Source organism: Schistosoma haematobium, chromosome 1 (genome assembly GCF_000699445.3).
Source record: "Schistosoma haematobium chromosome 1, whole genome shotgun sequence".
Classification (NCBI taxonomy): domain Eukaryota; kingdom Metazoa; phylum Platyhelminthes; class Trematoda; order Strigeidida; family Schistosomatidae; genus Schistosoma; species Schistosoma haematobium.
The window spans coordinates 9263256-9288694 of NC_067196.1; the positions used below are offsets into that span (position 1 = coordinate 9263256).

General features: G+C 38.0%; 1 protein-coding gene across 3 annotated transcripts in view; it reads right to left on the reverse strand.

The window, feature by feature from the left end:
* Window positions 1-16683, reverse strand: part of GOLGA2_1 (Golgin sub A member 2) — a 35847-nt gene extending 19164 nt beyond the window's left edge. For 2 of the 3 annotated variants that reach the window (XM_051209474.1, XM_051209473.1), the window contains exons 1-7: window positions 16574-16683; window positions 15148-15246; window positions 14461-14498; window positions 13308-14000; window positions 6195-6507; window positions 4878-5054; window positions 281-382 (exon numbers count right to left, since the gene is read on the reverse strand). In XM_051209474.1, the coding sequence (XP_051073070.1) occupies window positions 281-382; window positions 4878-5054; window positions 6195-6507; window positions 13308-14000; window positions 14461-14498; window positions 15148-15246; window positions 16574-16621 (1470 nt within the window). In that variant the 5' untranslated portion in view covers window positions 16622-16683. Of the gene's footprint in view, window positions 1-280; window positions 383-4877; window positions 5055-6194; window positions 6508-10757; window positions 14431-14460; window positions 14499-15147; window positions 15247-16573 lie in introns of those variants that run through there. The other variant, XM_051209475.1, reaches the window with a different exon arrangement.
* Window positions 16684-25439: the final 8756 nt, after the last annotated feature.

Below are 25439 nucleotides of genomic sequence, written 5' to 3' on the forward strand. Positions count from 1 at the left end.
TGGTTAAGTATTCATCCCGAGAAATGGAGATCTTTATGTTGATTCTTGGTGTGGTTGTCGGTGCGCACTTCCGAAGAGTTGGATCCTAGGATAAAAGTTGTTCAGTGCTACCTGGTTCTAAATGGTCATCCCGACTGAAATGTATCTGTGAGGCGAATACAGTCTATAAATTAGATCGATCTCCACAAAACTCCAAGTAAACTTACTACTTACTTAATAGATTAGTAAACATGTACACGTTCAATCTTATTCTTATTAGAAAATTTTTTAATTAACTTACTCGTAATCTTTGTACAGCTAAATTATCCAAATGTGTCACTTGTGATTGAAGTTCTGTTTTTTCAGCAACTAAGATTCCAATAGTTTTAGCGTGTGCTTTAATCTACAAACAGATAAATGAAATGTCAATTGTTTGAAAAGAGGAAGTTTAAGATCAAACAGAGAATGCTTTATTTTACTACACGACAACACAATTTTAAACAGATGATTTATCCTAATTTCCCGTCATTCATATATGTGACCTTGACATGTGTGTATGATAGTTGTATGGGTCTAGATACTTACTTGTATCTATAATGCCAATAAATGTTGAATATGGCTTTAATTAGATTGAATAGACATATTTGCCTTATCCGCTTTCTTTTTCTTATTATCTGTTTGTATTAACGGATGTGTTAAATACATGTTTATAAAATAATCCTCGTATTTGACTGGTTTTATTCCATTATTCATCAGTGAGAACTAAGTCGAGATATATGTACAAAGTTAAATGGGTATATATCTAGACTCCCCGTTACTGGGAGCCCACTAAACCACCTGGGGTCAAACTTAAGATCTTTCTATCTCTCAATAAGTGCTTGACTTTTACACGGCTAAGTTGGAATCCAACATTTCCAAATTCTACGATATAGAGCAACACCGTTGAATTATTTTTGTGGGTAGTTACCTCATTCTCAAGGTAGCTAATTCCTGATGTTTTTGTATAAATTCCACCGGTGGAATAATCTTCATCGCTAAGTATCGGTGAATAATCTCAACATAATTTTCTTATGGAAATATGAATTTCCCATTTTAGCACCGAAAGTGTTCATTTTTACCAGAACAAGCTAAGCTATCCCACTGAGCTCCAGCCCTACTAACTAGAGAGAGAAGACCAGATTCAGCTGAGGGGAAAGTATATTTCATAAGCAGTTAGAGGCACCAACATTAAGCACACAATTTATGCGTACAAGACACAGTATAAAAATGTCCTTCGAAAACGTCATAAAATAGCGTACTGATAATACAAAACTGGGACGTTTACCAAGTGATTTCTGGAAATCTAGCATCTTCAACACAAAACATCAACAACACCTATGAAACAAATACCTGCTTCCTAATGGTCACTAATAGTAATAATTTAGTACAGAGATCTATGAAGGTTTGGTTATTTGCAATTGGTCTTCGTTGGGGTATTGGCATTGGATACATTAAAGCACTTGGAAGCCTCTCCATCTTATGTTAAGATTATTTACTAATACTTAGCGATGAAGATTATTCCACCGGTGGAATTTATACAAAAACATCAGGAATTAGCTACCTTGAGAATGAGGTAACTACCCACAAAAATAATTCAACGGTGTTGCTCTATATCGTAGAATTTGGAAATGTTGGATTCCAACTTAGCCGTGTAAAAGTCAAGCACTTATTGAGAGATAGAAAGATCTTAAGTTTGACCCCAGGTGGTTTAGTAGGTACCCATTTATGGGCAATCTAAACTAAGCCAAAAAGTTGTCCAGTGACTTCCTCTTTTCGATAATCCTCTAGTTATTAATAATCAGTGACGAAAATTAACCTTAATAATAAGTCTAACTCCGTGACTAAGTAAAGTTGGAACTTGTTGCCTGGTGGTTAGAAGCCAGATGCTTTAAATGCTAAAAGGCTACTGCATAGAACAACGATCCCGGTACATATCAACCACTATTGAGTCAACTAGGCACACATCTTCTTTGCAACTTATCTCAATTTACAGATCGTAGTAAACGACTCAAAAACCTCCCACTACTCACTAAATCGATTCAGTAAGCTAACTATATAAAAGACATCGATTTAATTGATCTTAAGCAATGTCAAATTTCTCAATTCTATTGATTGTTAACAGAGAGAGACACAATTATATCGTGTGTATGCATATGTGTTTTTACTTTGTATTTACACTTTCGTGTACTTTATTTAAGACCTGCAATATCAGTGAACTGGAATGTTGAAATTGAAACAAACTACAATCAATATAAACAGAGAAAAAACCATTTTTGTTACTAAAAATAACCAGGACAGAAACCGCACTTAATTGTTTTTTAAAAAATAATTAGTCTGTGACATACAATGAAGATGGATGAAATGACAGAAAACCTTATATTGTTTTCTTTATTTTCGTTTGTTACACAAAAAGGCTGACAACCGGACTAGGTGTATATTTACACTTTTATGATAAATATAAGTTAGGCAAAGTGTCGATTACGATACGCGAAATGTTAATGTATTATAAATTAGTGAAACCTAGATGGTAGTTGAGGCACACTGGTTTCAACTATTAGATTTAGGGTTCGAACCCCACTTCACTTCAATTTGAGGGACCGAGTAATAACAGTAGCCTTATTACTTGGTAAATGAATTGATATAATTAATGGTATAACCAAGGGAGCTAGGATTTGTACTTGGAATTGTTACAATCCTGCCACTGGAATACTAAGACACAAGATAAATACGATCGGTAGGAACAACAGAACTGAACACTAGTTATTGAATAATAGAATTAGTAGATAAATAACAATACTTGATCACGTGAACTCAAATACTCAAAGAATGGTCAGCTATTGAGAACTAGATTACAACAGGCCAGAACAATAATTTACTGACACAAATTACAAGCAATCAATGCAGAATAAAATCAGACTAGACACAGAGAGAATAAAAAATAATCTCTTATGTTCGTTATAATCAGATAGTCATCTTCCTTGACTGGTCAGTTAATTACTATCTTTAACATGTTCATTCATCAATACAAAAACAAGTTTGTGTGTTTAGTTTTTAGCTCCATTGTTCTAGGTGCTAGGATTAAAGCCGAAGTGTCAAACAAATTTTCTTTTAAATACATATAGATCATTAAGTTACCGCATGAGTGAGAAATTCGCAACATTTATTTCCCTAAAATCATAGTTTTCACTTATTAGTTCCTTGTATTATAACTCAAATAAACAATATTTGAAACCAGGTGACAACTGAACCTCTCGAAAACGCCTAGTTGGTAAAATGAAATTTTTGTTAAACTGGTGTAAGGAGTGGTTTTCATAATGCGATCCCGTGATTCAATTCATATTTGTAACTATTGTATCTAATTGATAGGTACCTGCATCATAAACTTTAGTGCTGGATATTTCACTAATTTTTTAGACCTTATGAGTTTGATGAATAGGCAAAGTACAGTGTAATATTCAGAGGTAATGTGTTCTTTTTGGTTAATAAAAGCAATATAAAACTATTCATACTATCAAGTAGTGAACTAACGATAATGTAAAATGTTCAATAATTTAGCTTTATGCTACCAAATTTGTTTACTGTGCGGATTACTGTTACTCGATTTATGAAACCTGACAATTTAACTCAGACATATCTGACTGTGAAAACTTAGTGGTATGGGTTTGAATCACCGGCGAATAGTCGTTTTTCTCATTATTACGGATACATTCTGCTGACAGATGTCAAGTAGTATAAAAACCTAGGTATATGAATTTCTGATGATCACCCTCAACTACCTACATTTAAACAAACTAAAATGTCATGTAGAATCACTTGGACTAGTGGCTGCACTGCAACTATGTCAATGCCGGTTTAGCTATAGTTCAACATGATCTATGATTCCTGAAACATTACGTAACTTATAATCATGTGTATTTTTTGTGATACATTTATTGTGTATACACTAACATTTGTTTATTCGGTTAATGAGTTAGGGATTATTCATAAGAATCGACAAAATTATGTTAGGATGCAAGTTTTAATAACAGACAATATGTCACCCTTCATATCTACTTGGAGGAAAATATTTACAACTTATCATTCATGAGGGTAGGGGTTCTAACCATACACTGTTTACTTCAGTTTGAGCAATGGGATAGTATTACTGAACTCTTATCAGAAGGGAGGTCTCGTGATTAGTTTTTAAGAAGTGGAGTGGCGGCCCAGTGGTTATGGTCTATGACTTTTAGTCACTAAGTCGCAAGTTAGAACCCCAATCCACCTACTCCAGTTTTACATACATCCACATAAACAGTTTCACTCCGTAACTCCACTTTCAATTATCCAAGAACCACAATGATCATGATCATCTCTTTAGCCCATGCAAGTACTGACCGGGCCCAACATTGCCTAACTGCAGTGATCGGACGAGAACCGGTGCTTTCAACGCAGTATGGTCGCCCACTGACCTGCTTCGGTTTGGGCACCCGGGCAGTATCCCAGCCTTCACATAAATCAATCGATTTATGTGGCGCATATCTGTTTGGTGCCTTGTTGTATCAATGTTTATGTGTTCAAATAAATAAATAATAAATCTCTTTAACCTATCCCATATAGACCATTTTGTAAGTTTAAGTCTATGCGTTCAACTTTAAGTAACACTATTTTTGTGAGACGTTGTACGATACTGACCCGTTGCTTAAATTGAAATAATAAATAAAATGGAGCTCGTACTTGTGACCTGTTGGCTAAAAGCTGACTAACTAGCTTAGCCATTAGGTAACTGGTAGATTGTCAAAACTAATCATTCTAATACAAACCCACATATCTTATAAATTCAAGAATGTTAGTGAAAAGAGTTACTGAACAGTAACACTAACTTGTTCTTTGGTTTTCTCTAAATCTCGTTGTGAAATATTTTGTAAATTTGTACGTTCATTGCTTAAATCAGTTAATCGACGTTCATACTGATCTTTCATTAAGTCCATTTTAACTGTTAGACGTTCATATGCTCGATTGCGTTTTTCTAACATTGAAGCTAATTCAACATTTCTTTCCTGAGTAAAATAAAAAAGACTCAGTGTAATTTGTTCCTTTTCAATTATCTCCAACCATATTGTATCAAATAATCAAAAATTATCTACATATATAGATAAATATAGTTATCAGAGTTTTGCATTATAGTTGTGAAGTCCTATGAAAATGAGTTGAAAGTTATGCAGACGAATAAATTAAGCAAACGGATAAACAAAAAGGAATCGAGTTCCTAGTCCAGTAGACTGTAATACACTAAATATGGCTTAGAAGATCTAAATAAGACCGTGAATTGGTGCCTAACTTTTGAGCCCTTCATTTCTTCATAGAACGATGGTTTAGTGATTAAGGTATTTGAATTTTAATCAGTAAGTAGAAGACTCGAACTACAACCCATCGGTTTTGATCACTAGCTCTCATAACTAAAGTGTATCTTGAAGCCGATTAAATAAATCTGTACTAGGTAAGAAATTTTAATATTACTATACTTCAACAAATTTAACTGCATAGTACCGGTTAGTACCAGCAAATAAATGTGGCCTACTAGCACATCTTCCCTAAATAGACAATGGAATTATGTAATGAATAATAACAACATACTAAGTTATGAAAACGTTTTATATAAGTCACAACATTACGGAGAATAAACCTGTTAAACTAACTTGAATGAAGCTCAGAACTATAGCTTACTTTGATTTGCACCTTAATTTTAGAAACCAAACAAAAGACAACGTTAATAGGATGATATGAAACACTGTCACAAATACAAGAGACTGAAACTAGGCATAATTCTTTTGGCCACCAGAACCTTTATTGCAGGTTAATTCGTTAATGTGTGTTAATTCCAGACCAAATAACACATGTCCGAGATTAATCAGGGATATTAGATAAAATTTAACTCATGGTAATTATCTGTGGAGTACATAGAATCCCTTTTCCTCCTCTGATAACTCTCTACACAACTGATGGAATGACTCGCCGAACAACTGTTAAAAACCATTGCCATTCGCTTTTCATTATCTACTGTCAAGACTACATACAACTATGCAACCTAAACATGATAAATATCGTGAGATAAACAAACGGATGCCTTACTCAAATTGTAGACAGAAAAAAAAATTGATTACTTTATTGAGAATATTACAGAATTAGCGGTTACTTACTTCAAGTTCTCGCACTAAATGATTTTGACTTATAGACATTTGAGATGATTCTCCAGATAATAAAGAATTCGGTGAACAATGTGAATAATCTTTTGTCAATTGATCATGTGATTCACCAGTTTGATTAGAGTATTGTCGACATGATTCAGGATAATGAAATGATTCTAGTAATCCATGGTTTGAAGTAAATTCATTCATTATTGGACTAGTAGTGCCTGATGTATGCATTGAACTAGTTAAACGTTCTGATGTCTCTAATATGCCGTCTAACTGACGGGTTAACTGTAAAAGTTTCTCAGTAGCAGCTGTAGGTCTTTCATTTAAAAGAATGTACACAAAAAAATTATTTAATGTCATAATTTATGCACATTTAGAAAGATGTGTAGAGATTTTTTAAGATAAGAGTAAAGGTAACTATTTTTTACTAGATATGAGTGAGTAAAAGTTAATTTCTTAAGGAAAAACAAGCATTATATACAAAGTTAGATGATGGCTAACACTAAAATCTAGGAAACACCTTCCATCCTATTTGCGACTCGTCAGCTGGATGCACTTGCATACAAGAGTTGTTGTTCACTCCGGGACTTTAACTCATTACCGTACATCCGGCCGACGAGTCCCAGATAGAACGATACCTATATCCTGGATTCCACTGCTAGCCACCATCCATCTCTCCGTAAAGAATTTCCCTTACTTACATGAAGAAAGTAAAAGAAAATTACAATAGGACCACCACTGAGTTTTATTCTGAGACATATCTGATGACATCTCAAGACACCATGTTGCATTACTTTTAGGGCCCAGTCAAGGAGTCAAAGACACTAAACATGGCACAGATTGGTATAAGGCACTCTGACTTTCACTATAAATGAACTGATCTCATCAGTCACGCCACTATTAGCACTAACACAGCTACCCAAATACACAACCACTTCCGAATCCTCACTATTAAAAGTGACTGCAGGTACAGGCTCCTGACAGTCTTGTAAAAGTATTTAAGATACAAAGCACATGGTAAACCTTCCACGGTGTGGGAAACCGGGAAGTGATGACCGCCCTCATACCTCTAACAGCACTCAAGACCACTGTATTCATAATCAACTTTCCTCTTCAATTCCTATTACTCTTCTTACATCGACTTTCACCTCTAAACTTCCTTTTTCGGCTTCCTTCTCAAATGACACCATAGCCAACGATTCTAGTGCTCAAAACACTGTCCCAGGTCTACTGAAACCTCGCTCCAAACTTCACGTTGGAGCCTTCAACGTACGCACCCTATGTCAAATCGGTCAACAGGCTTCCTTGGCTAGAACCCTAGAATCTCGTACCATTGATGTATGCTGTGTCTCCGAAACACGCATACAAGATCCCAGTGTGGTCATTCACTTGACCTCACCTCGACAAAACGGAGAGCCAACGAGATACACCCTCCGTGTATCTGGTGACCCGACGGCCAGCTCTCGTGGACTGGCAGGAGTAGGCATAGCACTAAGCATGAGGGCGGAACAAGCACTGTTAGAGTGGATTCCCGTTAACAGTCGTTTATGTCCTGTTCGGCTAAACGGCTCCGTAAGAACTCAGAAGGATAGGGACACACGTCGTTGCCTTTTCGTCGTTTCTGCCAACACTCCCACCGACTGCAGCTCAGATGAAGTGAAAGATGAATTTTACAGAAAGCTATCTGAACTTCTTCAGAAAGCTAAACGTTCAGACATAGTACTCGTAGCAGGTGACTTTAATGCCCAGATAGGTAATTTAAACGAAACAGAAAGGCATTTAGGTGGGTATTTTAGTATTCCGGCACAACGAACAGATAATGGTGATCGTCTGCTGCAACTGTGCTCAGACAATCGTTTATTTTTAGCAAACACAAATTTTAAGCATAAGGAGAGACATCGTCTAACATGGCGAGCCCCTACACCAAACCAACGATGGACTCAAATAGACCATATTGCCATCAGTCATCGTTGAAGAGGGTCGGTAGAAGGTTGTCGCTCATTCTGGAGTACATACTTGGACTCCGACCACGCCCTAATACGGGCACGCATGTGCTTGCGCCTCACTGGACGCAAAAAAGCCACAGTAAAAAGACCCATTAGAACTGAATTGAGTAGCGAGAAAACCAAAAGTAGGTTCCAGGAACAACTGAGGTTACAATTAGGTAGTTCTGAAAACGAGGCTGACCCAGATGTTGCTTGGAAAGACATACAAACAGCTGTGTAAACAGCAGTGACATCTATCAGTGATTTAAACCACAGGGTTACAAAGAACCAATGGATTTCCTCAAGGTCTATTGCACTGATGGATTCTCGTAAACTCATCCCATCAGGCCCTGAACACAATGAAGAGCGACAACAAATCAGATCTAGGTTAACCAAAAGTCTAAGGAACGACCATGAGCAGTGGTAGGCAACGAAAGCAAAAGAGATGGAAAAGGCGGCGGCTATAGGTAACACAAGACAGCTCTACAGACTAATAAAAGAAACTGGAATTAATAAGTCAAGTGTAAGTGAGACGATCTCGGAAAAAGACGACACTCTCATCTGCTCCCAGTCTAGATGTTTAGAACGATGGGCGGAACATTTCAGAGAACAGTTCAGCTGGCCTTCAGCTACTCTACAACTACCCTGCATTCCCAGACAGTGTGAATGGAACATTGAAGTAGGTCCCCCAAATCTAGCAGAAGTTCAAATGGCTATAGTTCAGCTGAAACCAGGAAGGGCAGCTGGTCCAGATGGATTGGCTCCCGAAGTCTTTAAGGATGGTGGTCCAATTTTAGCGATTAGGTTGACTAATATTTTGGCTAAGATCTGGGAGTTAGACGTTATTCCATCTGACTGGTCGCAATCACTTATGGTCCCAATATATAAGAGAGGGTTAAAATCATCCTGTGAAAACCACAGAGGGATTAGTTTAACTAATATAGTCTCTAAAATACTAGCCTCGATAATTATCAGACGCCTAACTAAGACTCGTGAACTGCAAACACGAGAGACTCAAGCTGGCTTCAGACCTGGTCGTGGCTGCATCGACCACATATTCACCATTCGTCAGATTCTAGAACACAGGCATACTTATCGGCGTCCGACAATGGTGGTCTTTCTTGACTTAAAAGCAGCATTTGACTCCGTGGACAGCGAGATTCTGTGGTAGTGTCTGTCATTGAAAGGCGTACCTCAGAAGTACATAAACCTTGTGAAGGCTCTTTACTCGAACACTACTAGTCGAGTCAGAGCTTATGGCGAACTGTCATCTGGTTTTGCAACCTCAAGTGGTGTCCGTCAAGACTGTCCATTATCTCCATTTTCGTTTAACTTCATCATAGACCTACTGATGGAAATAACATTCTCGTCGACTGAATTCTCGGGTATTGACCTCCTTCCAGGAGGTCCACTTATCGACTTAGAATACGCAGATGACATAGTCCTGTTTGGTGAAGACGCTGATAAAATTCAGAGTCTTTTGGTAGCACTGAGCAACAATGCCAGAATATTTGGAATGCGCTTCTCTCCCTCTAAATGCAAGTTGTTGCTTCAGGACTGGTCTGCATCAACACCTGAACTAAGGATAGGGAGTGAAGTAGTCGAACGCGTTGACAACTTCACTTATCTTGGAAGTCTGATCAGCCCTAATGGGTTGGTGTCCGACGAAATCTCAGCATGGATTTGAAAAGCTCGTTTATCTTTTGCCAACTTACGTCACCTATGGCGAAGGCGAGATATCCGTCTATCAATAAAAGGACGAGTATACTGCGCGGCAGTCCGTTCTGTTTTAATTTACGGCAGCGAAACATGGCCATTAAGAGTAGAAGACACTCGTAAGCTATTAGTATTTGACCACAGATGCCTTAGAAATATTGCTGGCATCTGCTGGGATCACCGGGTAAGTAATAGTGAGGTTAGACGCAGGGTATTAAGGAAGGATGGTAAATCAGTCGATGAGGTTGTGAATCTTCGTCGACTGAGATAGTTGGGCCACGTGTTACGTATGCCCGAACACCGATTACCACGACGTGCAATGCTAACCGGCGTTTGGGATGGTTGGAAGAAAGTTAGAGGCGGCCAAACTAAAACGTGGCATCAGTGCTTGAAGTCACTACTAGTCTGAGCCATGTTGGTAGATGCAGACTACTTGGTTAGGGTCCGCGTGACTGTCGTAACCAATGGTTGGAGACTCTTGGTGACATGGCTCAGAATCGATCACAATGGCGTAGGTGTATACACTCTCTATCTTCCCTTAAACTAAGAGATTAAAATTGCTTCATATCTTTCTACGAACTAATTCTTTCTTCCTGTACTATATCCTTATTGCAATCTTTCTTTTGAGATGGTGGAGAAGATTTGTAGCTCAGGTGGATGATTTTGGTGGTGTTTTGTTCTCTGAGCTGGATGGTTTGGTCGTGGAGCTTTCATCGTTCTTCTGAACGACATCATCAGCACAAACTTCAGATAGAAGTCTGAAGTTTGTGCTGATGATGTCGTTCAGAAGAACGATGAAAGCTCCACGACCAAACCATCCAGCTCAGAGAACAAAACACCACCAAAATCTTTCTTTTATATATTACCACCTCTGAATTAACTACTTTTATGAATCCGGTATCCATCTTGTTGTGTTAATGAGGTATGGCAACTTGGACCGATGCATAAATGTGCCTGGTCCTACGTTGTAGCTGACTGACTGACATGGTAAACCTACGAATAGTCATCGCCAACTTATTAAGTGTGGGTTGGTTGTCTCGAGCATCATTGCAACGTAAAACGAGATCACCCACATACTCAGGGTCGAAAAGTTTTTCTACAGATAACAAATTCACACCACCATCACCTAATTCAGTCAAAACTGTTTCTAGAATGTAGTCAATGGCAAAATTGAAGAGAAATGGAGAGGTTAGGTAACCCCATCTGACCTCATTGTTGAACGGAACAATGGAGAGGTGGTTGTATGCCCTCACTCTGACTGAAATGTTTGTTTTCAAGCCATTCAAGATGTCAATAAACTTCTCAGGTACATCCTTCTTCAACGATCCCAGAGAACAATATTGTCCAACAAATTGAAAACAGACTTGACATCAAAAACATAATAACTCCTGGCCGGCAATAAGTATGATAATGTTCTAGTAGTTGGAGAGTGAAGATATGATCGAAGTGAAAATCACCTTACTCCTCACGAATCGGTCTTTCACCGGTTTTGAACAATCTTAAGTATGACCGAAGTCAATCGTTTGAACGTAATCGGAAGTTGACTTATTCTCCGATAGTTGTTCCATGGGTGAAATAAACCCTTTTAAAAATAGGGACTATCGTCTCATTCCGGGATGTTGGAACACTCTAACTGCCAAAAGTTTGAAAATAAGTTGGTCAGTTCTCTAACCGGAAGTCGACCACCATCTTTAAAACTCCGGGGTACGTTATATAAGGCCTAGTGATTTGTGGTGCTTCATATATGCGCTTTACATATGCCAAAAGAGACTGACCATGATATAGTGCTTAATATCAACAACGGGAAGCTTCAAACACTTGGGAATTAATAAAAATAAACATCATTCAAGAAAACTTCTTGTATCGAACTCGGGTCTATACTGGGGTTCTTAATGCTATGGGACATTGGATGCATGATCAAATATGCTTTAAACATTTGAGTTTGTACAAACTTAAATACAAGATATTAAGCTTCGTCAGAGTACGGACAAAGAAAATGGATCACATCAAACACTAACATATATTATCTGATACAATATTGTTTTTATTGATTCGGTTAAATCCCAATGAATAATTAACAATAAATTCTAAGCTGACCATTATTGATTCAGGTAGGTATTTTATGTCTTTTATTAAAATTTCACAACTTAAAACAATAACCCAGTACATTTAATCTGAAAGACTAATGATTTGTGTGGCGCATATATATTTGGTGCCTCCTTGTACAAATATGTGTTTAAATAAATAGTATCGAAGACCGTCGTAACGCCTGTATCAACAATTATAGTTTCTTAATCTTAATATTTTATTGGGAACCATACTGATAAATTGTAAGTTATCAAACAGCAACAACCATCAATTATTGAGAAACTAAGAATAATGTACAACTGTTTCGTCATGTTCTGTTTTTCGTTTAAACAGTAAACAACAGTGGTGAAGTCCAAGTTAAAGGATTCCCTTATTCTAAAATAACACAACAGTCAATTGAACCTAATAAACGAAAAACCCATATATCGTATGTGGCCAACACGTAAAGAAACTGCGTTATTTTTTGTTGTTACGTATGGACATCATTAAACAAACAAACGGTCCCATTATATCTAAAAGGTCACGACATTCAGTCAGGATGACTTTGGTGATTAATCTCTATTCAACAACTATTTAATGAGGTGCACTTTCTTCATATCTACAAGATCTATTAAATAAATAGGCGAATATATAGCTGGAAATTCAAAAATGATTCGCCGCGAGTTGCTGGTGCATAACTCCACTACCATAGATAAAGATTTCTAGCCCTTACACATAGCATTCTATGATTCCTCTTTGTCTGTACAATCCAAAACGGTTGGGTAGAGATTGCACTGATGCGATACGGAAGTGCAAAAATGCAGAACAATTGTTGGAGAGGATGATTTTTGAGGATTCCTAGGAATGTTTTAATTGACCGAAATGGAGACAGGATAAGTATAATAACAACAGACGCGAAATATTTGTGAGATAATTTTAATGTACCTCGAATTTCTTTATTTAAAAAGTTTACATGACCGTAATTTGCGCATTTATTAGGTAAACCAGGTATATTTGGCTTCGTGTTACATTTTTCCCGTAAGTGGTGGCATTGACACTACTCGGGTGCTCAAAACTAAGCAGATCAGCCAGGGTTCGAACTGCAACCAAGTGAATGAAAATCAACTGTTGTAGTCGCCATATATATTTGTTTACAGCAAGGAAAAGAAAAATGTTGATCAATATGATGCAACTAGCCTGGAAATGTGGCACGGTAACTTAGAGGCTCCATACAATCAGTGTGGTTCAAAACCAGGAAAATTAATCTGAACCTGGTAAATGGAATATCAAGCCAACTGGACCAGAAAATGTAAAACCGGAGAAAAAAAACGGAAAACACACAACTTACATATCGTTCACCACTTCTTTCTCTTCTTCATCACCATCATATTGTGGATAAGATAACTGTACAAGTGTATTATTTTCTTGATTAGAATTATTTACATTATGAATGGCAGCAGACTCAGAAGAAAGATGATAATATGATGTTGGAAAAACAGTGGAATCGTTAGAATTCGATTCGCTCTGCTGCTTGCCAAATTCGATATTAACAGGTATATTACTATTATTATCGTTATTATTATTGTTATACATAGGATAACTGAGGTACTCTGTATTGTCAGTCATTGGTACAGTTTGATTTGCATTCCTATTAGGTATTTCAAATGCAGATGACAATGAGGTAGGAGACGAAACAACAAACTGATGTTTATCAGTGAGATTCGAATGAACTGTCAAGTCATGTAAAACACATTGACCATTTTCACTATAAGAAACGGAATGATTATCATTAGTATTATTATTAGGAAGAGATTGAAGCGGTGGGGGATGGTAATAATGAGTAGAATTATTAAAATAGTCAGCAAGTGATATAACTGCATTATCATTATTCTGTGGTACTGTCACACTCGATGGGGATTGTGGTTGATATATTGAAGCATTCGCATAATTTTCATTGATATTTACATTTGATAAATTAAATCCGTGTTGATATTTTTGCTTCTGCTCAAGTTGAATGGACTGACAATTATCAACGGGTAATCTGTAGAAACCGAATTCATACATATAGTGAAAGAGTCAATCAGTAGTTATTCGAATTAAACAAAATATGATCAATTCGCAATCAGTATATGGGGTAGTATGAATAGGTTGTGCGATTTATGCATGTCACACATACTAGTACATATAGGGAGAGATTCATACAATATTAACCACAGTTTCTTTACCTTTGTATGAAAATAGTTCCTCCATTTACTCATTCAGTTTTACATAAGGTTTTACTGGTTTAGATGGGATAATTTTTGAAAATTCAATCAGTTTGTTTTACATACATACACCGCAGATTGATGCTAGACACCGAGTTAAAAGGATGAATTATGTATTCTATATGGTATAGTTTATTGTACAGGATATAAATGTTTAATTAGTACCGGCGCACATGCTAGTATGACCAATTTTGGAAAGTTATGCACCTAAACAAATGAGTACCGAAAAATGCTTACATGCAGTGATTATCTTCTTGTTGCGATAAAATGTTGGTCTGGAAAAGAAAAATCAAACGAGTCAAGGTAGTATTTAGGATAAATAATAACTCAAAAAAGATATTTAAGACATAAACTATAATTAATGACCTTAGATGTACAACTTAGCGAACTTAATAACTTTATGCAGAAGCTAAAAGTTACTAAACATTTCACATAGAAATTATTTTTAGGCTTCATCTAGTTTTATCCAATATATCAACGCTATATGACAACAAACTAACTGAAAACGAGACACAGGGCCAAGTATAAAATACCATCAGTTAGTTGAAAACCATACCCAAAGTTGATTTTGTTAACCAAGTTGCTTAAGCTACCTGCGACAAAGTTTCAAACTTGAAACCAAAGGTTTAGAGCCTTGTCTGATTTCTACGAAGTTTACCTATTGTAAAAACAATTTTATCCATTCGTCTACGAATGATAACAGGTGTAGCTACACATTTGTAAATGGGAATTAGATATGAAAAGGTCAACTGTACAAGTGAATTGATGGGTGTACATTTACATAGGATGATGAAATACATTGAAGCCGAAGATAACTATTTCTCAGTGAGCCTTAGAAGATATGCATCTCAACTCTAAAGCTTTCCAGTAACTGATCTTTAGAAACAAATCACGGTCTGAATTAAAACCTTTCCCATTACTTACTCGATAGCCCCCAGTCCCCGGAACGCTGGAACCATGGGTTTGGTTGACATATGATTCATTTGACTGTTTGTTAGCCTTGGAAGCTTGGAATTCTCTTAGCTATTAAAAAAGATGTATAGGAAAAAATGTGATGTAGGGCAAAAAATCAATTCATAATATTAGCGTATGTGTAGTTCATCTACCACGTAAAAGTGAGAAGATAATGTCAATTTGAAATTGTAGTTGTTCGAGGTTCAGAATTAAAAACTGTCTCGGAAAGCAGATGTATCATGCATGTGTGAGTAGGAGAAGCTTGATAATAGTTCTCAAGAAATCTAAACACGATGATCTATCAATCCCACGAAACCCCCATTGGCATATTTACGTTATATAAATCTTATATCTGATATGAAATAAACCAAAAATACCTGTTACATCCAATTAGGAGAATTTATGCTTTCTGCCTACGTTAAGTTTGAAACTTAATACAATGTCATATATTGAAGTGAGAAACATCTGAGTGTCTAAACCACTTTTATTTTACGACAGTAAACGCAACACAATATGGCTTTATTAGTACTATAAATAGAAAGCACTATTCAGAGAAACTTGAGTTCCCGCTATGTACGACATGAGACCACTGAAAACAACGAATTACAAAGCTAGTTTGACTCCATTTAAATGATAGTAAGGCCTAGTGACACAACTGCAATTTATTCCGACGTTTTGAACAGATGTGTCGAAAGATGAGAGTTAAAGACCTAATTTTTGGTATCAGGTATTTAAAACTATCACATGGAAGGTTTAGTGCACTGCATGACAGTGGATCATATTGTGGAACGTCCTTCGTAATTGGGAAATGTGTAAAGTTGTTAGTGTTTGACCATAGATCGACGTATCTCATGTAAAGCAAAATGACTCAGCATATAACGATCTTAAAAGCAAATTCTTACATTGAGCTGATAAACCTACAAACAGGGCCGCAAATACCTAACAATTGGAAAATGACAGATAGAACAAACCGTTTTCTTCAAAATCGGTAACTTTATGCATTATCTAATTTCAGCCACCACCTAATTACAATGTAATTTTGACTGATACAGATGATCACGAAAAAAACACAGGATAAGTATTTTAACGGATTTATGATGACACTATACACTTTTTGATAAAAACAATACGCAGATATTCCTTCGTTGACTTGGTAACAAACACATTAGCGATCTGTACCCGCATAATAAACACAAATCCCCAGTATTGAAAGTGCCTGGACACCTACATATCACAGGAAAACTGCTACTTAAATTTGGATAGATGATCTCACGATTTTTTCTTAGACCGAACACGCCTTGCAATTAAATTTTTGCGTAGAGAAATCGAAATGTCAAAACCAACCAACAAAATAAAAATATTCTGCAATAGTATAGTTGTATGTCAGTAAGCACACCTTTTTCTTAGCAGCCGCTATTTTCTCTGCTCTACTTAGTTCCGACATCTTACTCCCGCCAGAGTGACGTGTTAAGTGAGATTGTCTATCTTCATTGACCTTGGTTGCTAGGCTACTTTCAAGATGTTTCTATAGCATATAAACTCCATGAAAAAGCCACACTCAATCTGAGATTGTAAAACAGATAACCAGCTTATAAATTTTACAAAATTACACAAAAAATAACGATAAGACATCTTCATTATAACGATTAACAGATAGAGATGAGAACATTTTTATTTATTATTTGTATATAGATGACATAAAATGACTATTGAAAGAGATTGTATTTGTACACATTCAAGATTGCATTTTCGTTTCAGTTCAAGTATACCAAAGTTCACAAACTTGAACTGTGTTTTTGTAAGCATTGTTTGGTTGAATTCATCATGTACTTATTCAACTGCTACATCCTAGTAGTCGACCTGAACAAATGGTGATCAGTGAATGGAGAATTTGTGCATTCCTAAATATACTTCGCTTGATTGCAAAGGGATTAACTGTTACGACCAATGAATCCGAGTACATGAATTACTTGCGAGTCATCCGTCTTTCCAGAAGTTTATGAATATTTACGCTTCAAACTGTCCTCTTGAAGACGCCACAAGCATTTCCACTTTGGCAACACTTCGACCAGTAACACCTTCCATAAATGAATCGTGCCCACCCAGTGAGATCAAAAGTCAGAAGCGAGGAGATTCGAAAATATATTTGATAGGCTATCAATATATCGAGAAACGACTGATCTAAACTGGCTAAAGATTGCAGAAGTTCCTCCTCGCAATCTGGTGCGGATGCATTGCCGAGTGCTTTCAGCTAATTGAACTCATTAAATCTAATATGGTTAGCATACTTACAGAGCTATCGCATTTGAAGATTTATTTACCAATACACTAATTGCACAGCGATTTCCGGGATTCTTAGTTCATACTATAATTCAAATACTCCTAATTATTACATTGGCGTCGCAATGGAGCCTGTGATGGAATTGTTGGATATACATTCAGGTTTTGATGCCTTTGAGGATTACTTTGACAGTTCCGAAATTTGGGCTATGGCCAAGGAAGATGATGAGGATGTTAATATTGTAGTACATTTCCTCACATTCATCGGAAAAGAAGCATATAGCTTATTAAAAACTCTGGCTTTACTGGAAAAGCCCATTTCGCTTTCTTATACAATTCTCAAGGAACTACTACTAGACTATGTTAAGTATACAAATTTCGATTTCAGTAAAGGGAGATTTCGTAAAATGATTCACAAGGATATAAAAAATTACTACATTACGTCACCCCAACGCAGCGCATACTGAAGGTTATGCAGATAATTCATTGGGGAGTTGAGATGCAGTTCACGAAGATGGGCACAAGTTTTGTCAATGCTTGTCCTGTGGGAGGTTCCACTCTTTTAATTCATGTAAATCTCGTAATTAAGTGCTTTAAGTGTGGTGATATTGGACACATTCAGTCCGTTTGTAATACTACTGTTCATCTTGCTGTAACGAATATTAAGTCTCGTAATTCTGATTCCATTAAGTCCAGTGTTCCTAATGATCATTTATCCTTATCAACGATTTTAAAAGACAGCGTGGAGTCATAGAGCAGTTCAGAATTAAGTGGAACTCATAATCTTTGCGAGACAACAGTTTCTAATCAATCAACTTATCAGATTTCTCATGTTATTGTACCAAATATGGTTTTTCCTAATGATTCACTTATTTCTGACGAAATTCTTTGCAAATCTGAGGAAAATATGTTGAATGAACGTAGCCATGATCGAAAACCTGATGTAGTTTTGATAGATGGTGATTTTTCTAATGATCATTTGATCTGCAATGACATACGTATTAAATTCGAGGAAACTATTTCAGAAGAGTCAAATCTTGATGTCATATCAAATATTATTTGTCCTCATAATGCATTTGTTTTTTGTGAGAGACTTGTTCAGTGTGAAGCACGAGTATTAAATGAGCTTGATTTTGATTACAATTCAGATGATTCCATATTAACTGTTGTTTATCCTCATCACGAAGTCACTTCTCATGTTTGCTAGTCAGTGTAAGAAATATGCTTTAAATGAAGCCGCATTTTTCATAAATCGGGGGTATAAAGATCCAACATTATTTAGTGGGGGAGGATAGTCTAAAAGTCTATGGTTCAAATTCTAGGTAGCAGCTGTTTCAGTACACAACCGACATGTTGATTACCCAATTCCCGGAAACAGACACAGGATGAACGTAAGAAGACGTAGAATCAATTACAAACACTTAAACTCTAATTTAAGCTGTGGCGGATGTGGTGTTTGAATGAACTGATGATCTCTTTGTACTTGCTGAGTGCTTGATTTCGAATTCTAAATACAGTATATTCATTTGTGATTATCGAGTTTTTCTTGATCCGATTACGTTATTTCTGGGATTCTTAGTTCATACTATAATTCAAATACTCCTAACTATTACACACCATAAGAACATACTACGAAAATATTGTCGAAACATTGATGATAACTCTTTTCGTTTTGTTCGAATCAAGTAAATGTACGAATGGAGATAGCACGTTAGTCGCTTGGATGTGAGTAATTTGCATCCACTTTCAATGAACTTAGCAGACACTAATTTATATTTTTTTTAAAAACATATAACCTGAATTTTACCTTACTGTACTGCAAGCTACCAGGTGATGATGTGTAAAACAATGGATGAAGTAAATCAATTAGAACATTACTTTTCACTTTCATCACTAGTGTATTACAGAGACAGAAGAATCTAATAAGATTCATAACCTTTTTAGGACTGAATTCTTCGTTGTTTTTGAGACATGTAGATCACTAACATAGATGATTTATGTTGAATGATTGGGGGCCCACTCGAGTTAGACGGGAATGGTGCAACGGACCACTTTGCTTTGAAGTCACTCCTCACATTCAGCACATAACCTGAATTACACCCTCGACTTATCAGGGTACTATTGCTGCTACGAAACCCGTATAACACAAAAGACGTTGTTACGGAAACGTGTTAGCGAAAGTAGGTACAAGGAAGAATTTGAGACCACCACCGTTTGAGTCAGTTCGTGGAGTGCAATTAATTGATGCGTGCTAGTTGTCCTTGACCCTAACAGGGATCGGCCAACCGTTCGACAAACAGGGACTGAACTGCCAGATGATTTTGCTAGGGCTCAGTGACATCTGATTGGTTCCACGGACACATTGTGCGTAACAATATTGTTATTCAATTTCTTTAATTTATATTCATCAGTTGTAAGGCATACATCGCTCGCAACGTCATTATATATTACCAATTTCACTACCCAAGTTCTCACTTTGACTTCTGTCAGTTTTGTCGGTTGCGAAACAGGTCATATGTTATTGATGTTGCTGTACATATTTTAGGTCACTTTTTACTTTATCCGAACCGTGACGTTTATCAACTCAAAGTGCTCTGGAGTTCTCATTATCACGTTGACATCAATTTTAAAAGCGAATATCAATCAACTAAGATAATTCAGTTTTATAGCATATTTCTAGCGAGGATTTTCCGGTAAACTGTTTGTCATTTGTTTGTAGTGAGTACAAGTATTTCCTTCTCATATGTGTTTGATAGTTGCTGTGTGCAAAAACTTTTGCTGAATCCCTCTGTGTGGTCTTTTAAGTTTCCTAGATGAAGAATGTTAGCTCCAATAACGCATATTTGGCAAGTTACCAGAATAAACAGTGGTCAGCAGAGTTAACCATGTCGAACGATAAACAGTCACTTGAAATCGAGATTAAAAAAATGTATATACGATACTCCGAATTGATCGAAGTTACATGTTTAAACTATTCTACGATATCAGAAGTTCGCATATTGACTGTGGCAGTTACATTTAAAAGTACTTTTTGATATTGTTGAATTTTCTGCTACTAAACGAATAGGCTCATTATAATGCAGCCGGTTTCCCACGATGTGACAGACCAACCTATACGATTTGACATCTTAATCGATATATTTTAACAGTCGAAACACAGCTTTGTACAAACCTGTTTAAAGTAAATAACCTTAGTTTATTCGATAGAAAATGAAGACGTGATACAGAATTATCAAGTCTACATGACCGGACCACACTGATGATGTCACAAGTATTCAGTGTTTGACAACGCTTCTACCAGTAACACCTTCTAATATATTTCGTTCCCACCAAGAGAAATCAAAAGACAGAGTCGAGGAGATCGGAAGAGTATATTTGGCGATGACCAATACACCGGAATTCTCTGATCTAATCTGGCTAGCGATTGCGGTTGATGTTGAGCACGGCGTTACCACACGTGATCTGGTGCGGATGCCTGACCGAGCGCCTTCAGCTAGATGAGTCCACTAAAACATATGGTCAGCATCCAATGTCGAAAACTTAGTGCTATTTATTTTGGGGATTTATTTACCGCTACAGATCACTCCCCCCTAGTGGGGCAGTGACGACCCTAAGACGTGGCCAGCCAGAAGTTTAAACCCAACGAGTTTGTCGTTGGTAAACACTCTTCTGATAGCTTACTAAATTTAGCAGCGTCTGGTCGTCTTTCCTTACTATATGGGACGGAGGTACAACATAGCAAAAAAAGAAAATGTACAATGAAAATTTCGGATCCTCATAAACGTCATCGTTCTTTTCCAGCCGTCCTGGAAAAGAAAAAAGAAAATGTAAGTGCATGTCGAAATACACTCGTATGTGCGTAAAAACACAATGTCGGCGGAAAAAAATGGAAAATAAACTCATGAACACGTATAGCATTAAAGAAATTGTTTTTTTTGTTTTTTTTTAAAATAGAAATAAAAATATATAAGCATATTAAAATTGTTTTTTTTTAAAAAATAATATAAAATGTCGAGAAGTGCCTTACGTGCAATAGTCGTTTAAATGTTCTGGAAATCTCACCCTTCTTCCAGAACGCGTCGTTTTAAGTTTATTTTCGGATACTGTCGAAGTATCATCGTGTGTGTTGGTTGTCGGATGAGGTATTGTAAGTGTCGGAGTCGTGTCGTTCGATTGTACCGAAGGAAAATCGACGTGGATAGGATTTCCTTCTAAATACGCTGCTTTTAAGCGATCGATGCTGATGCTATCGTTTGTTCCGTTCTTATCGACTATATAGTACTTAGATTCACGTTGAAGAACTTTGAAGGGTCCTTCGTATGCTGATTCGAATGGTCGTCGATGCGAGTCTCGACGAACGAAAACGTGTGTACTATATCGTAAGTCAGGTTGAACGAAAACATCAGTTGATTGAGGTCGAGTGGAAGCAGGTTTAACTGAACGCATTGCGTTTGTTAGCCTGTTCGTGTAGGAGGTTAGATCCATGTTCATTGAAGAGGATGAAGGATCCACGAATTCTCCTGGAGGTCGAAGTGTCGTTCCATAAACGAGTTGAGCCGCAGTGTATCCAATGTCAGCTTTCACTGCATTGCGGATACCTAGTAAGACGAGTGGAAGAGCGTCGGTCCACTGTGAAACGTTTGCTGCTGATAGCGAAGCTTTCAGTTGTCGGTGAAAACGTTCTACCAACCCGTTTGCTTGTGGATGGTAGGCGGTCGTTCGGAAGCGAGTGATTCCTAAAAGTGTGGTCAGACGACGGAAAAGATCGGATTCAAACTGACGTCCGCGGTCTGTAGTGATGGTTGAAGGGCAGCCAAAGTTTGCTACCCATCGTTCGACGAAGGTGCGAGCCACTGTTTCAGCAGTGATGTCCTTGATAGGTACTGCTTCTGGCCATCGAGTGAAACGGTCTACGCAGGTTAAGAGATAAGAGTATCCATTTGAATCTGGTAAAGGTCCTACCAAATCCAGATGGACATGGTCGAAACGAGCATCGGGAGTTTTAAACGAGCCTAAGGGACATTTATTGTGTCTGATAACCTTAGATTTTTGGCAGCTTACACAGGAGCGTGCCCATTCCCTCACGTCTTTATTCATTCCAGGCCAGCAAAACCGTTCTGCTATAAGCTTGATGGTTGCACGAACACCTGGATGCGAAAGTTTGTGCAATGTGTTGAAGACATTGCGTCGATAATGTTTCGGCACGATTGGGCGATCCCTACCTGTAGATGTGTCACAAAGTAAGGTTTCTTTACCTGTTCCCATCTGTTTGATGCGTAGTTTAAGTGTTGTGGATGATAACTCGTGCTGAAGATCACTGTCTTCTTTTTGAAGCTCGGCGAGTTTAAGAAGGTCGATTCCTTGGAAACTGTTCAAGGAAGTTATACGAGATAAAGCGTCTGCAACTACATTGTTTGCTCCAGAGATGTGTTGAATATCTGAAGTAAACTGCGAAATGTAGTCCAGTTGTCGAGACTCACGGGGAGAGTACTTGTCAGAAGGAGAGCTTAACGAGAAAGTGAGCGGTTTATGGTCCGTGAAAAGAGTGAATTCACGACCTTCGATGTAGTGTTGGAAATGCCGTACAGCACAATACATAGCTAGGAGTTCCGTACCGAATGTGCTGTACCTCGATTCGGTGTCTAGCAACCTTCTAGAGAAAAATGCCAAGGGTTGCCAGGAGTTGTTAACCCATTGTTGTGAGACTCCTCCGATTGCTGAGTCAGATGCGTCTACTGCGATGCTAATGGGTGCTCGGGTGTCCTGATGTGCGAGCATTGTTGCTTTAGCAATCAGTTCCTTAACTGTGGAGAATGCTTTTCGTGCGGTGTCGTCCAAATTAATGGATTTCGCATTTCCACGAAGTTGGTCGGTCAGAGGTTTCATAAGTAATGCGCATTTGGGTATGAAACGTCTATAGAAACTTACGAGGCCGTTGAACGTGCGTAATTGCTTGACGGTGGTCGGTTCTGGGTAATCCAGAATGGCCGCCACTTTGGTCCTAAGAGGTCGAATGCCTTGAGCATCGATAGTGTGTCCCAGAAAGTCTAACGAGTCGGTTCCGAATCGGCATTTCTGAACGTTTACAGTAATGCCATGTTTTTGGAGTCGTTCGAAAACAAGATCCAGATGCTTGAGATGTGTTTCTCTGTCCGGACTTGCGATTAGACAGTCATCAACATACGCGTGTACGAAGTTGAGACCTCGAAAAACGTCGTCTATGAATCTTTGGAATGTTTGAGCAGCATTCCTTAGACCGAAAGGCATTCGCAAAAATTCATAGAGTCCGAAAGGAGTTATGATAGCTGTTTTCGGTATGTCGTCAGTAGCCATAGGGATTTGGTTATACGCTTTAACCAAGTCGATTTTCGAAAAGACAGTTGTACCTTTCAAGGTAGCTGTCAAATCGTGAATGTGAGGCAACGGGTAACGATCGGGAATGGTTTTCGCGTTCAATCGCCGATAGTCACCAGTTGGACGCCAATCGTTGCTGTCCTTTTTAGGGACCATGTGCAACGGAGATGCATATGGGCTACTTGACGGTCGTATGATTCCTAAGTCCATCATGTGATCGAGTTCGTTTTTCGCTAACCTTAGCTTTTCAGGAGCTAGTCGTCGTGCTTTAGAGAATACAGGTGGTCCTGTAGTCGTGATGTGATGTGTAACGTTGCTGGTTACACACGGTAGTTTCGGTTGAGTTTGTTGTGTCTCAGGGTACTTATCGAGTAGTGGTTGATAGAGTAGGTCTATCATATGATTAATTGTGACTGGGGATACTCTACAACCAGTAAAAGAAGTTACGCAAACGGACAAATTAGTGTTTCCGTCTACTAGCCTCCGTTTGCGCGTGTCGATGATCAGATCATGGTGTTGTAGAAGATCCATACCAATGATTGGCATAGAAACATCTGCAATAACGAAAATCCAGTGGATGGGTTTGCGTAAACCCACGTTAAGGTAAACGTACCTTTTGCCATACGTAGCGATCGGTTTTCCGTTTGCCGCCTGTAAGTTTAGGGTCGATTCGTGAAGCCGGTCGTTAGGATTTGCTGGGAGAACGCTAACTTCTGCGCCAGTGTCGACGAGGTAGCGAACTCTCGTTGTCACATCTGTGACGAATAACAGACGGCTTTGTTCGCCGGCTACGGTTGCCGTTAACGCGTGCCGGCCTGGAAGTTTCCCGAATTGTTTTTCGAATCAGTCGGTTTCGTGTTGGGAAAATTGCAGGGTTTTCTGCAATTTCTGGAAAGCTTTCCATACTGGTTATGATACCAGCACCAGTCGGGGTTATCTGTCTCTCGTGGTCTAGAGACAGATCGCTTACGAGAAATGCTTCTACGTGGTGTGCGCGATCTCTTACGGTCGGTACGAAGACTAAGATAACGCGTGAGTGTGTGACATAAGTCGGTTATATCATTCTGAGTCGTGTGAGGCTTTTCTTTGACTGAAAATACCTCGGTAGTAGAAGGTTTCGTAATTTCTAAAATGCGGTCGGCAGATGCAGCTAGCTCGTCTAAGCCGTTGTTCTGGAACGAGACCAGAACTGCTTGCACCTGTTGGGGAAGTTTTGACAAGAAGAGTTGTTTGAATAGACCTTCGTCGAAAGTTCTTAGGCCTATAACCTCTCTCATCCGTTGCAACATGTCTGTCGCAGAACCGTGTTGCAGGTCGATGTTATTGAAGAGTTGATCTAACCTTTGTCGATCGGTTAGATCTCCTCGTTTAAGAATCGAGCGTTTTAAGATTTCGTAAGGATCGGAAACATCACTAGTAAACATACTAGGTGTTACGTACCTGTTGAATTCGCGCGGTAGTGCCTTGACTACTGCGAGGAATTGTGCACGTGTGTCGATCACGCCGTGCTCGGAGAAGTCGGCTTCTGCGTAGCAAAACCAGGCTTCGATGTTGTCGGGCCAGAAAGGCATCAGTTGAAACGAAGGTGGGGACAAAGTCTTAAGCTTGAGTACTTTAGGTGTCTGTTC